An 11,084-nucleotide genomic window follows, 5' to 3' on the forward strand; every position below is an offset into this window, starting at 1 on the left:
CTAGTTGCCTAACAACTTCTTGGAGCCAAGAACTTTTCTGGCACGTAACTCCCCATAAAACAGTGGATTGTTGTTTTTTGTATGGCTTAAACATTAGAGTTGCTTTCCCCCTGTTTTCAGTCAGTATGCTAAGCAAAGCTAATTGACTGCTGGCTGGAGCTTCATATTTATTGCACATATGTGAGAGTGGTATTGATTCTCTCATCTAAGTCCCTGCCAGAAAGTGAATAAGAGTTTTTCCCTAAGCTTGGTACTATTGCTTTAGGTTTTTCTGCATCTTGACTGTTAAGCACAGTGAGTTGTTGCTTGTTTAGCTGATGTTTTCTTATGGTATCAGTTTCTTGGAGTTCTTCTTGTATCGCGGCTGTTTTCCAATACAATACTCTACCATGCACTTCCTTGTCTTATTTACATTACCAGTTTTTCATATTCTCACCATTACTAATCAGACATTTTCCCTCCCTTCTCTCCACCCTCATTCCCTTCATACCCTTAATCCCTTCATATCACACCTCATCTCATTTCCTCTTACGCTCTCTCTCTCTTTTTCTCTTTCAAATCAGGGCCAGAGGTGATTCCCAGTTACAGCAGCAGTGCCATGTCTGAGGCGGTGGTGCCGGATGCAGTGGTGTCCCCAGCAATGGGTGGCCTGTACGGGGAGAAGGCCGGCGGCCCTGTGGTGGACTTCAGTTATGTGGGCATTGACGCCATTCTGGAGCAGATGAGGAGGAAGGCCATGAAGCAGGGTTTCGAGCTCAACATTATGGTTGTGGGTAAGCAGTGCATGGCGTACACTAGCTCAAGTGTCAGTTGTTTCCGGGATTGCACTGAAACTAGAGTGCATGCATAATAACAAAATGTACACTGAAAAGTCAGATTTTTAATCATGAAGATGATTTTTTTCTCATTCCCTGAGCCTTTTTATCAAGTGTAGACTCTGGAGTCCATTTTACATGTATTATCAACCTGTTTAGCATTACACTTAAAGTGTGTGTGTGTGTGTCTCAAAACATCTTCAGTCAGCTGTTACAACTTGTGTCCTGTTATTCAGGTTTTCTCTCTAATCAGGTTTTGACAGAAAATGGAGGCCTCAAACATAATAAGCAAGCACACACAGCAGGACTTAAAACTCTTTCTCACTGAGCCCTCATCACTGTGATCAGACACCTTTAAAACAGGAGCAAATTACACACACACACACAGCTCAACAGTAGACGGGCCACCATAAAACCCACGCCATCGCCTTACTGTGTGTCTCTGGGTGATGTTGCACTGTTTGGTCTTTGTTTCATCTTCGGATAAAATATCTTGCTTAAGAAGCAGCCTCGGGGTCAATGGTGAACAAAACTATGGTGGTTTTTTTTTCATCCAGGTGAAATTATATTCCACCACTTAGAAAGTGAGAGCAGTGCAGGCATGAGTGATGCCTCTTAAAATTGCATGATTGGGTTGATCTAATGTTCAAGAGAGTACTTCAGAGATTTGACAACTAAGTGCTGCAGTAGCATGATGACAAACAGCAAAAGCAATGTCCTCAGGCAGAGTCCCCTTTTCTTTTTTTATGTAGCAGAATTGGGTGCAGAAGACAGTAGAAGGAAAAAGCTGTATCTGGTGACAAAGACACATGGATAAGCTTTGTTTGCAAAAAGTGATTCAGTGGTCAGTGGAACACTTTAGGTGGTCGTGATGACGATGAAGATGTTTAGTCATTTTGTTCCTCATCATTAAAACAGGTAGTCACAAGATTTATCCCAGTTTTAAACAAAATCTGCACTTCTATGACATACCATTATAAGCATGTGTGGGACTTCGGCATCCCATCCCTGTTCTGATGGATTTTAGTGGGAGAATGTTGGCCCGAACTTCGGGAAATACAGCCGTTACAGAAACAGTGGAAACTGTGGCATCAATGCAGTATGAATTCTCTCCATTATAATCTGCAGCTGTTGGCGTACGCACTGGTAATTAAGACCCATGTTTGCATGTGACGTGTGCTGCTGATTGCCGGTACGTGCGTCTCCATAAATCAGTGAAGGTCTCCATGTTGACTTAACCTGAAGTTGAACTGTGAATGTTCACAGCCCAGTGGGCCCCTCCAAACTGCTCTTCATTAACCTGTGGTGATGGTAGAGTGTTGTGCAGGGGTCACAGATGGTCCCATCCATATAAACAGAAAGTTTATAATGACCAACGAACAGGGAGTCTTGCTGGTTCACTGGCTTCTGTGGTAAAATTGCACTCAGTCTATCTTATCCAGGTGGAGAGTATTTTATCAGTCAGCTGCAATACAAACCCAAAGACACACTGTATTATCATTATCAGCAACCATTCATGTAATCATATACTGTAGTTTGTTTAAAAGTGTTTGTAAATGGCAAATAATATAATTAAAGGAAGTATAAAAGTTTTTATATTTATGTTGGATTTTTTCATATTGACATCCATTCTTTGTCATTCCTTACTCTGTGTCACCTAGAATAAAACCTCTTTATTACGAGATGTATTGCATTACAGTGTACAGAGGTTTCATTGTGCCCATGAGTCGAAGCCTCCCGAGTGTTTTAGAAAAGAGACGGTTTAGCCATTGGTCCAATCTGTCTTATTGATGGTGTGTTTGGGTTGTAGTCATGTGTACTGATGGCTCTACTGGCAGTGTTTGTACAGACAGACGCCTGCAGCTTGTCACTGACTCAACCCAAAAACTGACAGCCTGGAGTCGTCCCGAGTTTTAAAACTGTCATGGAAAATAATCATTGGAGCTTGTTTGGATATATTATGGCGCCATTGTTACAGTGTGTAGACTGTTAGGTACCTGCAGCGTATGCGGTCACTGTAGAAGATTGTAAGATTTCTTTCCTCTTTTTTTTGTAATCTTGAGTTGTGTGTGTCTTTCTCTTTGTCTGCCTCTCTGACTGTGTTTTTGCTTACAGGACAGAGTGGCCTGGGAAAGTCTACTCTGATGAACACACTTTTCAAGTCTAAAGTCAGCCGCAAATCAGTGCTGGCCACGGCCCAGGAGAAGATCCCCAAAACAATCGAAATAAAGTCCATCAGTCATGGTATGGAGCCTCTCAACTCGTCTCTGTGCCCCTTCTGTTTTCTGTCTGTCTGTCTGTATCTGTAGGTCTGTCAACCAAAATGTACCCGTCTCATACTTAGTTTTTCTTCTTTTACCTTACGTATTTCCATGTTTCCCATTGGCAGCCATGGCAAAGTTTGCTTGCTGTTTGTCTAGTCACTCCAAACACACAGTTTTAGTGTTCCTGAGCCTGTGTAGTAACATCCTTTATCCAATCATGCATTCACAAAGTGGTGAACCTCGCTCCATCCTTGCTTGTGAAAGACTGAGCCTTTCGAGGATGCCCCTTTCATACCCAGTCATGTTGCTATCACCTGTTACCAGTTAACCTGTTTACCTGTGGAATGTTCAAAACAATTTTCCCAGTCTTTTGTTGCTCCTGCCCATCTTCTTTGAAATGTCTTGCTGGCATCAAATTCAGAATAAGAAGATATTTACAAAAATCAATGAAGTTGATGAGGTAAAAAATTAAATATATCGTCTTTGTACTTTTTTCAATTGAGAATGTGTCGAAAAGGATGACCAAATTATCACGTTCTGATTTATTTATGTTTTGTACAGCATTCCAGCTTTCTTGGAATCAGGGTTGTATTTTCAGAAATTCCAATTCTCTTTAATTACTGTAATCATGGCTGAAACAATTTCTGAAATGTTTCTGAAATGAAAAGTTTTAAAATTTTGCTGTAGGCAGTGCAACTGCATAATCAAGGTTCAGTTGTTTAAAAGGTGCACAGTGTGTTTTTTGGCAGTATAGTATACATAGTATACAGTGTACTGGCCATTGCTGACCTACTGTGTTTCTCTGTATGCAGACATTGAGGAGAAGGGAGTCAGAATGAAGCTGACAGTCATTGACACGCCAGGCTTTGGAGACCAGATCAACAATGAGAACTGGTATGCTACAGTTCTACCATCACTACCCTGACTATATGAACAATGAGATTTAAATTGTGTCAAACCACATTGTAATCCTCCATGTCTCTCCCCTTTTCCTGTTGTCTTACATTTCCTGTTCCTGTTCTGTCACTCTGTATCTTATCAATCTGCCATTTCTCTTCCTCTTCCACCTCTGTGTTGCTTCCTCCTTTCCTCTTATATCTGTTCATCTCTTCCCTTTGCACTCCTCCCACATCATTCCCTCAATTCATCGCTGCTGTGGACTAGCTGGCAGCCCATCATGAAGTTCATTAATGACCAGTATGAGGCGTACCTGCAGGAGGAGATCAACATCAACAGGAAGAAAAGGATTCCAGACTCCAGAGTCCACTGCTGCATATACTTCATCCCCCCGACCGGACACTGGTAAGGACGCATGCAAACGTAAACACCTGAGGACATGCAGGTGCACTTCAGTTGAGGTGGAAGAAACAAACACACAGATACGCAAACACAGAGAGCTAAGAAAGCCTGAATATTAATTGTCCTTTCTTCTTTGTAACTGCTGGACACAACAACCCTAAAATGATGTCAGCACTGCCACCAGTTGCCCTTTAGATGAAAAACAACACAAGCTGTTGGACACTAAAAGGAAAATTTTTACATTTTGAGAGCTTATTCGCTGTCATGCCAAGACAGGATTGAAATCATTCTCATGTTTTTACAGTAAAGATGAAAGTACCGTCAGCAGCCGACTAAGCCTAAAGGTGCACTGTGGAGTATCTTGTAAACATACAAAAGTTATATTTACAGTGAGAGTACTCACCAAAAGACAAACATATTGTGTTTGAGGTCTAATGAAAGTGTTGAATATATTTCCTTCCTTGTTCCCAGTTTTTGTACTAAGATGAGTTAGCCAGCCCTGGCAATAGCTTCATGTTTTATTTATGAGGGTTTTATCAATCTTCTCATCAAACTCTTGGCAGGAAAACAAAAAAAAAATAAAGTATTTACCAATAAAAAAAAAAAAAGAATTTAAAACAAATGGTGACTTTGGTTGTCAATCAAGGCATGTCACAAGTCACAAGGATTGACTTGTCCTGAATTGCCCTTTGGTGACAATGCAATAGAATCAAATCAACTCGAACAAGAGCTGCCATTGTTACAGTCTGTTGAGCATGTGGTAACTGAACATATATTGGTGCAGATTTTTATTTTCATCGGAGAAGTCATGTGAAACATCTCTCCGCTTTCTAACCTCTGATATGAAACACACATTTCCGCTCACCATGATGCAGCATATCCCAGAATACAAATCCACCATGCACACACACACACACACACACACACTGGAAAGATGGGCTGCTCTTGCCAGGCCCTTAAGCAGCACAATGTCCCATGTTCCTCCTCCTGTATGTCTAACAGACACACACATCTGGCTCTGATCGAACTACATAAACTGCCATCTCTCTTCACTCTGTGTTCGTTCAGACTCTCACTGTTCGGGGTATATCAGCAGAAGAAATTAGGGGGCAGGGTGCACACAGTCCTGTGTGTCTATCAAGAGAGAGATTCTCTGCGTATTTTATAGCTTTTGCATTTGTATAACTCTAGTGGAGTGCAGCGACCGGTCTTAGGAAAACGCTGAGCAGCTGTGGATTGTCGGCCTTGCTTGAGCACACACACAAAGACACACAGTTGACCATTCAAGTGCTGCGCTTTGTGTCATGGCCCGTCTTTACTCAGGCAGGGGGCTGGTGTGAAATGGCCCCCTGTCTCTGTGCCCCATCCAACAACGTTTCATGTTGATCCAACACTGCAGATGTCACATGGGCTGGCCAGCAGCTGCTCAGGGTTTGCCTCAAAAAGTCTAATGGGAGAGAGGCAGGAAGGACGAGAGAGACGGAGAGTCTGTGTGGGTGTCTGGGAGCATGCAATCAATTTTGCACTTTCGTCTTTTTCAGTGTGCTCTTGCATGAGTGCACAAGACTCCTTGTTGACAATGGCCAGTCTTTGTCGTTTGTTGTTGTCCAGTGTTGTTAGCCAGGCCAGAATCCACAGTAACCACATGCAGATGCTCTTGTCAAATTGCGGGAAAAACCTGAGCTCCTCAAAACCACCACAAATCCTTTCATCCCATAAAGCAGCTGTTCACACACATTGTATAGAATGAGTGTGTCATGGCTGCAACAGTTGGAACTGTAAATACTGTATGTTAGTGGGTTCAGTTGGTCCTCCATCTGGGAGAGCTGTGAGGAACATCTGCCCTCTGGTGGAAGAGTTTTGTGTGACACATCATGTCTGCTTGCCTTCTGTCTCTCTCATTCTCTCATGTTGTCTCTTTCCTTCTCAGTCTGCGGCCTCTTGATGTAGAATTCATGAGACGCCTCAGTAAGGTGGTCAACATTGTCCCAGTCATTGCCAAGGCGGATACACTCACCCTGGAGGAGAGGGACTTCTTCAAAAAGAAGGTAACATCTTTGTGGCTCTATTTTCTCTCTCTTTTTTTTTAAACAGGTTTCTCTATGCTTTCAGCTCAAAATTTTCCCTTTTTCACCATTAAATTAACATGTATGATCCAGACACATCTTTATTTTGATGGCCTCTTCATGCTTGCTTTCTTTCATGTTTGTGGTATAGTAAACGGAGATCGGATAAGTTCCTGTGGTGTTCTTCGGTGGCTCATTCTTGTACTGTCCTCTTGCTCTCTAGATAGTCAGAAACATGGGTACTTTCCAGCAAGACCTCAAGAGCATCTCTGTATTTCTTTCCCACTCTTCACCCTTTACTTTGTACACTTCCTCCTTCCACAGTTAATTAAGACTGCAGCCGTTCATTTGTGTGTTTTTATTGGCAGCGTCTTCAAGGATCCCAGGATTTCCCCTCCTCTCGTTAGCAATGAGGAGGCTAAACTCCCCCTGGTTTTATGTGTGCATGCGAGTGTGTGTCTGTCTTAATATATGTGCGCGGCAGACTTGGCGTGTGCGCAGGTTTATGCATAGTCATCCATCTTGTGAGGTTTTCTGTTTTGTTTGTACACAGAGAGTAATTAACGACTAAGCCGAAACTTTTGGAGTAGATTAGAAGGCAGATTAGCGTTAATACCACCTTAATCCGTACACTGTGCAGATTTAGGTACATTTGTTTGATGTCTCTTAAGACTGCATCAAGCATGTCTGCCTAATTACTCCAGCAATTAAAGGCCTTTGCTTGTATCCTTTCAAAACTGTGGCAGGCTAAAAGTTTGTTTTGTTTCTCTTCATGTTTGAACATGCTCTCATCAGATCAGGGAAGAACTGCGAGCCAATGGGATTGACGTGTACCCGCAGAAAGAATTTGACGAGGATGCCGAGGACAGAATGATCAACGAGAAGATCAGGGTGAGGGGATCATTTCATAGCAGACATGACCCTAACAGATACATCTGGCAGGAGCTGTGACTCTCTTATCCTTATTTATGCGCAGACACGAGCTCTGTCATTAATACTCCATTCAGAGTCATTTTTATGTACTTAACTTGACTAATTTATGACTCCATTGTCTGTTGACCTTTAACCTGTGAGCAGGAGATGATCCCATTTGCTGTGGTGGGCAGTGACCAGGAGTACCAGGTCAATGGCAGGAGGCTGCTGGGGAGGAAAACCAAGTGGGGAACCATTGAAGGTACAACTCTCTCTCCCCTTCTTTCCTTCCAGTTCAGTCCCTCTTCGTGATCACTGTTTCAGGACAAAATCAGAACATATTTGACCTGGAAGTGGTTTTGTTCAGAAGAAAATACAAAAGGGGGGCGATGGGTGAAGACCTCGCTGAGTCGGTCAGTCAATGAAACAATGCCGCATTCAGTTTTCAGACTGGAGTCGTGTGCCATGCAGCTGACTCAGGCCTCCAGCTGACATACAGCCTGTCTGATGAGGCCTGATTTGTTTACTTGGCTCCCCCACCCCACACATCCCCTTTTGTATCACAAAGGATGCACTGTGGATGCTCACAAAGGAAATAAGATACGCTGAAGAGGGGAAGTCTTTATGGGTGTAGTTGTGTTTGTTCCAACGTATAAAATCTTGTGGAAAACCTAATAGATTTAAAGTGTTTGTGTGTGATTTGTTCTTTTTTGTTGTGCTTTGTTATTGTCATTCAGCTTTATCAGTTGGCCAATAGTGTATCAGTACAGTGTTGTGTTTTGTTAACATCCATCCATCTTGTCTTTCAATATTTAATTATGTTATCCACTTCAGATAGGAGGCACCACCCCTCTATCAAATGGCTCATTAAGGAAGTTTCATTTCCTGCAGAGTGTGCTGTGTAGACACACACACACACCCTCACACACACACACAGACATACACGTCTGACAGGATTTCTTTGAGCAGATAGTCTCTTATCTCTTCAGAAGGAATGTATATATATGAAGTTAGCAAAAGAGATCTGCATTGGTTGAGAGCATCCGAGTGCTCATTCAGTATCTGTGTGTCTACAAGGATGTGAGACCAAAATCACTGACGCCACCTAGTGGACTGTTTTGAAGCTGTACAGGAACAAAACAGCTCACATCTGTCCTTCTGTGTGTCTTTTGGTCCTTTTTTCTCTCAGTCATACCTACTGTCCCCTGTTTTAGCTCGCATTCAAATATTTCTGATAACTCATAACATCTCTCTCTCCTTTAGTTGAGAACATAGCCCACTGTGAGTTTGCCTATTTACGGGATCTCCTCATCAGGTGAGGGAATTTTGTCTCCTTATCAGTACAATTCATCGTCTTAAATGCTTTCATGCCGCCTTGTGTCACTGTGTCAGTTTTTGTTCGCCGATCACCTCTAAACATGTTTTATCATGTGTAAAAATGCTCTGCTTTGAATGTTAATTTGCATCTGATATGGTTATTCCACAAAAAAGTTCAATTATCTTGTTGAAAATTCTTAAAAATTACATCTATTCCTTCAATACCATGAAAGAATCCAGAATATTATGTATTATTAGAAATATATTTTTAATTTCAAACATGTACACATCTGTCTTGCTGGACCATGACTGGCTTCCAAACTAGTTATGTTCATGCTAAATCTTACTTTAAGATTTGTAGGAACAGCAGGATTGAGATATCTCAGGCAAACGTTTCCCTTACAGCAGATGTGAAGTATGAAGGTTTGTCCATCTCTTCTACTGCTTTCTTATGGCTGTTGACATGCGTTTTTCTTTCAGGACCCATATGCAGAACATTAAGGACATCACCAGCAGCATCCACTATGAAATGTATCGCGTGAGGCGCCTCAATGAGAATAACACAGTGGTGGCTCATGCCAACGGTATCCCAGAACATCATCTTGCTGCCCATGAGATGTAGACGCCACCTGCCCCACTGCAGTTGACCTCAGCAGGGTGTAATTCATTTGCTATGAGACTTTGACCGTCATTGACAGTCTTCCCACCGCTCTAGCTCTCCACTCCATCCATCTTCTTCACACAGGTGGGGTAGAAACTTAAAAGCCTGCCAGAGGGACTTTATTTTCAGTGACTTCCGGGGGCTGAATGGACTGTTCACGTCAGTTTATTGCCTCATTAACAAACACTATCCTCTCACTATCGCTGACAAAGACAGTGAAGAGAAGTTTGATTCTTTGTAACGTGCTGCAGCTTGATTTTTTTACCTGCCTTCTTTATGGTTTTACTTGTGGTGCCAAACATTAAGCATCTGCCAAACAGAACGGACTGACGCTTAATAGCTGTCAGTGTCAGAACTGCCTTAAACAGCCACATGTTAATCTCATCCACTTTTACTTTTTCCAAGTTTGGTGTTTTTTTTAACAGAGCTTCAAAGAATTCATGCCATAACAGAAGCACAGTTTTCTGTCTTTATGCACACAGCTGTATCGACCTATGTGGGAAGTGATGATATTCATTATTGCACTTGATTACTACATAGTCTGTCATTGACAAGCATGTTGAGAGGGTGCTGGGCAGCACTTTGCTAACGTCTGACACACATACAGTCATAGCAGTCAGTCTGTGTGATGCAGCGTCGTTCAACCAATCCTCTGCTCATAGGCAAACAGAAAAAGGTTATCAAATAGCACATCATATGTTTGAGTTTATCTTTTTTTGTCACAAGCTGTGTTTTGCTTTAACTGTTAAATGTTTGTGTCAGATGTCAGATCCTTGACGTCTTTTTTTAAATTCCCATTAATAAATGTCATTGTTTATTCATAGAAATATCTTAAGAGTGGTTTAAGACGGATAAGTATTTATGCACGATATAAAATGTGAAAGTTTGTCATCAGTTGTGGTCTACTTATTCAGATTATTCACACGCAGACACATACTTTTCCTGCTTTTGGGCCCATCATAGTGCCTTATTTATTGGAGAATGTTTGCTAGCATGTTTGCTGAAACTGGAAAGAGAGAAGGTTTGTTGAGCTACATTTAGGCATTTTTCAATCCTTTTCCCGCATTTATCTTGAAAAGAAACCTATTCTTCCATTGACCATCCCACGTTTACTTCTATTTTCCATAATATGTCAAGGATCTTTGTCTGTTTGAACCATATATAATTCCCTAAGCTGTCACTGTCATGCTCTGTCCTGTATATTCTTTTGTGTTCTGATGCATTTTTTTGTACTTGTATTATTGATAATAACAAATTTTCCTTTATCTTATTTTAATGAAATAAAGATTAAAGTTGTAAATATATACTTTCTCAGATTTTTAAAAAAAAACTTTTTTGGATTGTTGAACATTTTCCTTTTAAAACTTTTTTCCCCCCATCAATACATTTTACAGACAAAATGAAACAAGACTGCATGAAATCATATCCTCTTACTGCAGAAAAACACACTTCAGATGATTTTCTACTGCACTGGATCCCCACACCATTTAATCACAGGTGTAATTCATACACTGGAGCACTTTCATTGTCATGTCATTAAGCTTTTCCTTGATTAGCCTCTGAAATCAATATGGCCGCCTTCTTGGTCAGTGCATGGCTGATTAGCACTAATTAACTTGAATGCATAAGTGAGTATTTTCTTCCTTAGTGAGAGAGGTGGGAGAAGACGGGTCCTGAGCTCCAGACGAGGCCTCAGATCAGTGTGAGGATGGGCAGACGTCAGCGTCCAGAGGTACTGGAGCAGCATAGC

General features: G+C 41.6%; 1 protein-coding gene across 4 annotated transcripts in view; it reads left to right on the forward strand.

Annotated features, from left to right (window-relative positions):
• The window catches only part of LOC121621514 (septin-9-like), a 67,421-nt gene extending 56,790 nt beyond the window's left edge, over positions 1 to 10,631 (forward strand). For all 4 annotated transcript variants that reach the window (XM_041958025.1, XM_041958027.1, XM_041958026.1 and 1 more), the window contains 9 exons: positions 564 to 773; positions 2,931 to 3,059; positions 3,892 to 3,973; positions 4,244 to 4,381; positions 6,309 to 6,426; positions 7,240 to 7,335; positions 7,522 to 7,618; positions 8,620 to 8,671; positions 9,154 to 10,631. In XM_041958025.1, the coding sequence (XP_041813959.1) occupies positions 564 to 773; positions 2,931 to 3,059; positions 3,892 to 3,973; positions 4,244 to 4,381; positions 6,309 to 6,426; positions 7,240 to 7,335; positions 7,522 to 7,618; positions 8,620 to 8,671; positions 9,154 to 9,295 (1,064 nt within the window). In that variant the 3' untranslated portion in view covers positions 9,296 to 10,631. The remainder of the gene's footprint in view (positions 1 to 563; positions 774 to 2,930; positions 3,060 to 3,891; positions 3,974 to 4,243; positions 4,382 to 6,308; positions 6,427 to 7,239; positions 7,336 to 7,521; positions 7,619 to 8,619; positions 8,672 to 9,153) is intronic.
• Positions 10,632 to 11,084: the final 453 nt, after the last annotated feature.

Source organism: Chelmon rostratus, chromosome 17 (genome assembly GCF_017976325.1).
Source record: "Chelmon rostratus isolate fCheRos1 chromosome 17, fCheRos1.pri, whole genome shotgun sequence".
Classification (NCBI taxonomy): Eukaryota; Metazoa; Chordata; class Actinopteri; order Chaetodontiformes; family Chaetodontidae; genus Chelmon; species Chelmon rostratus.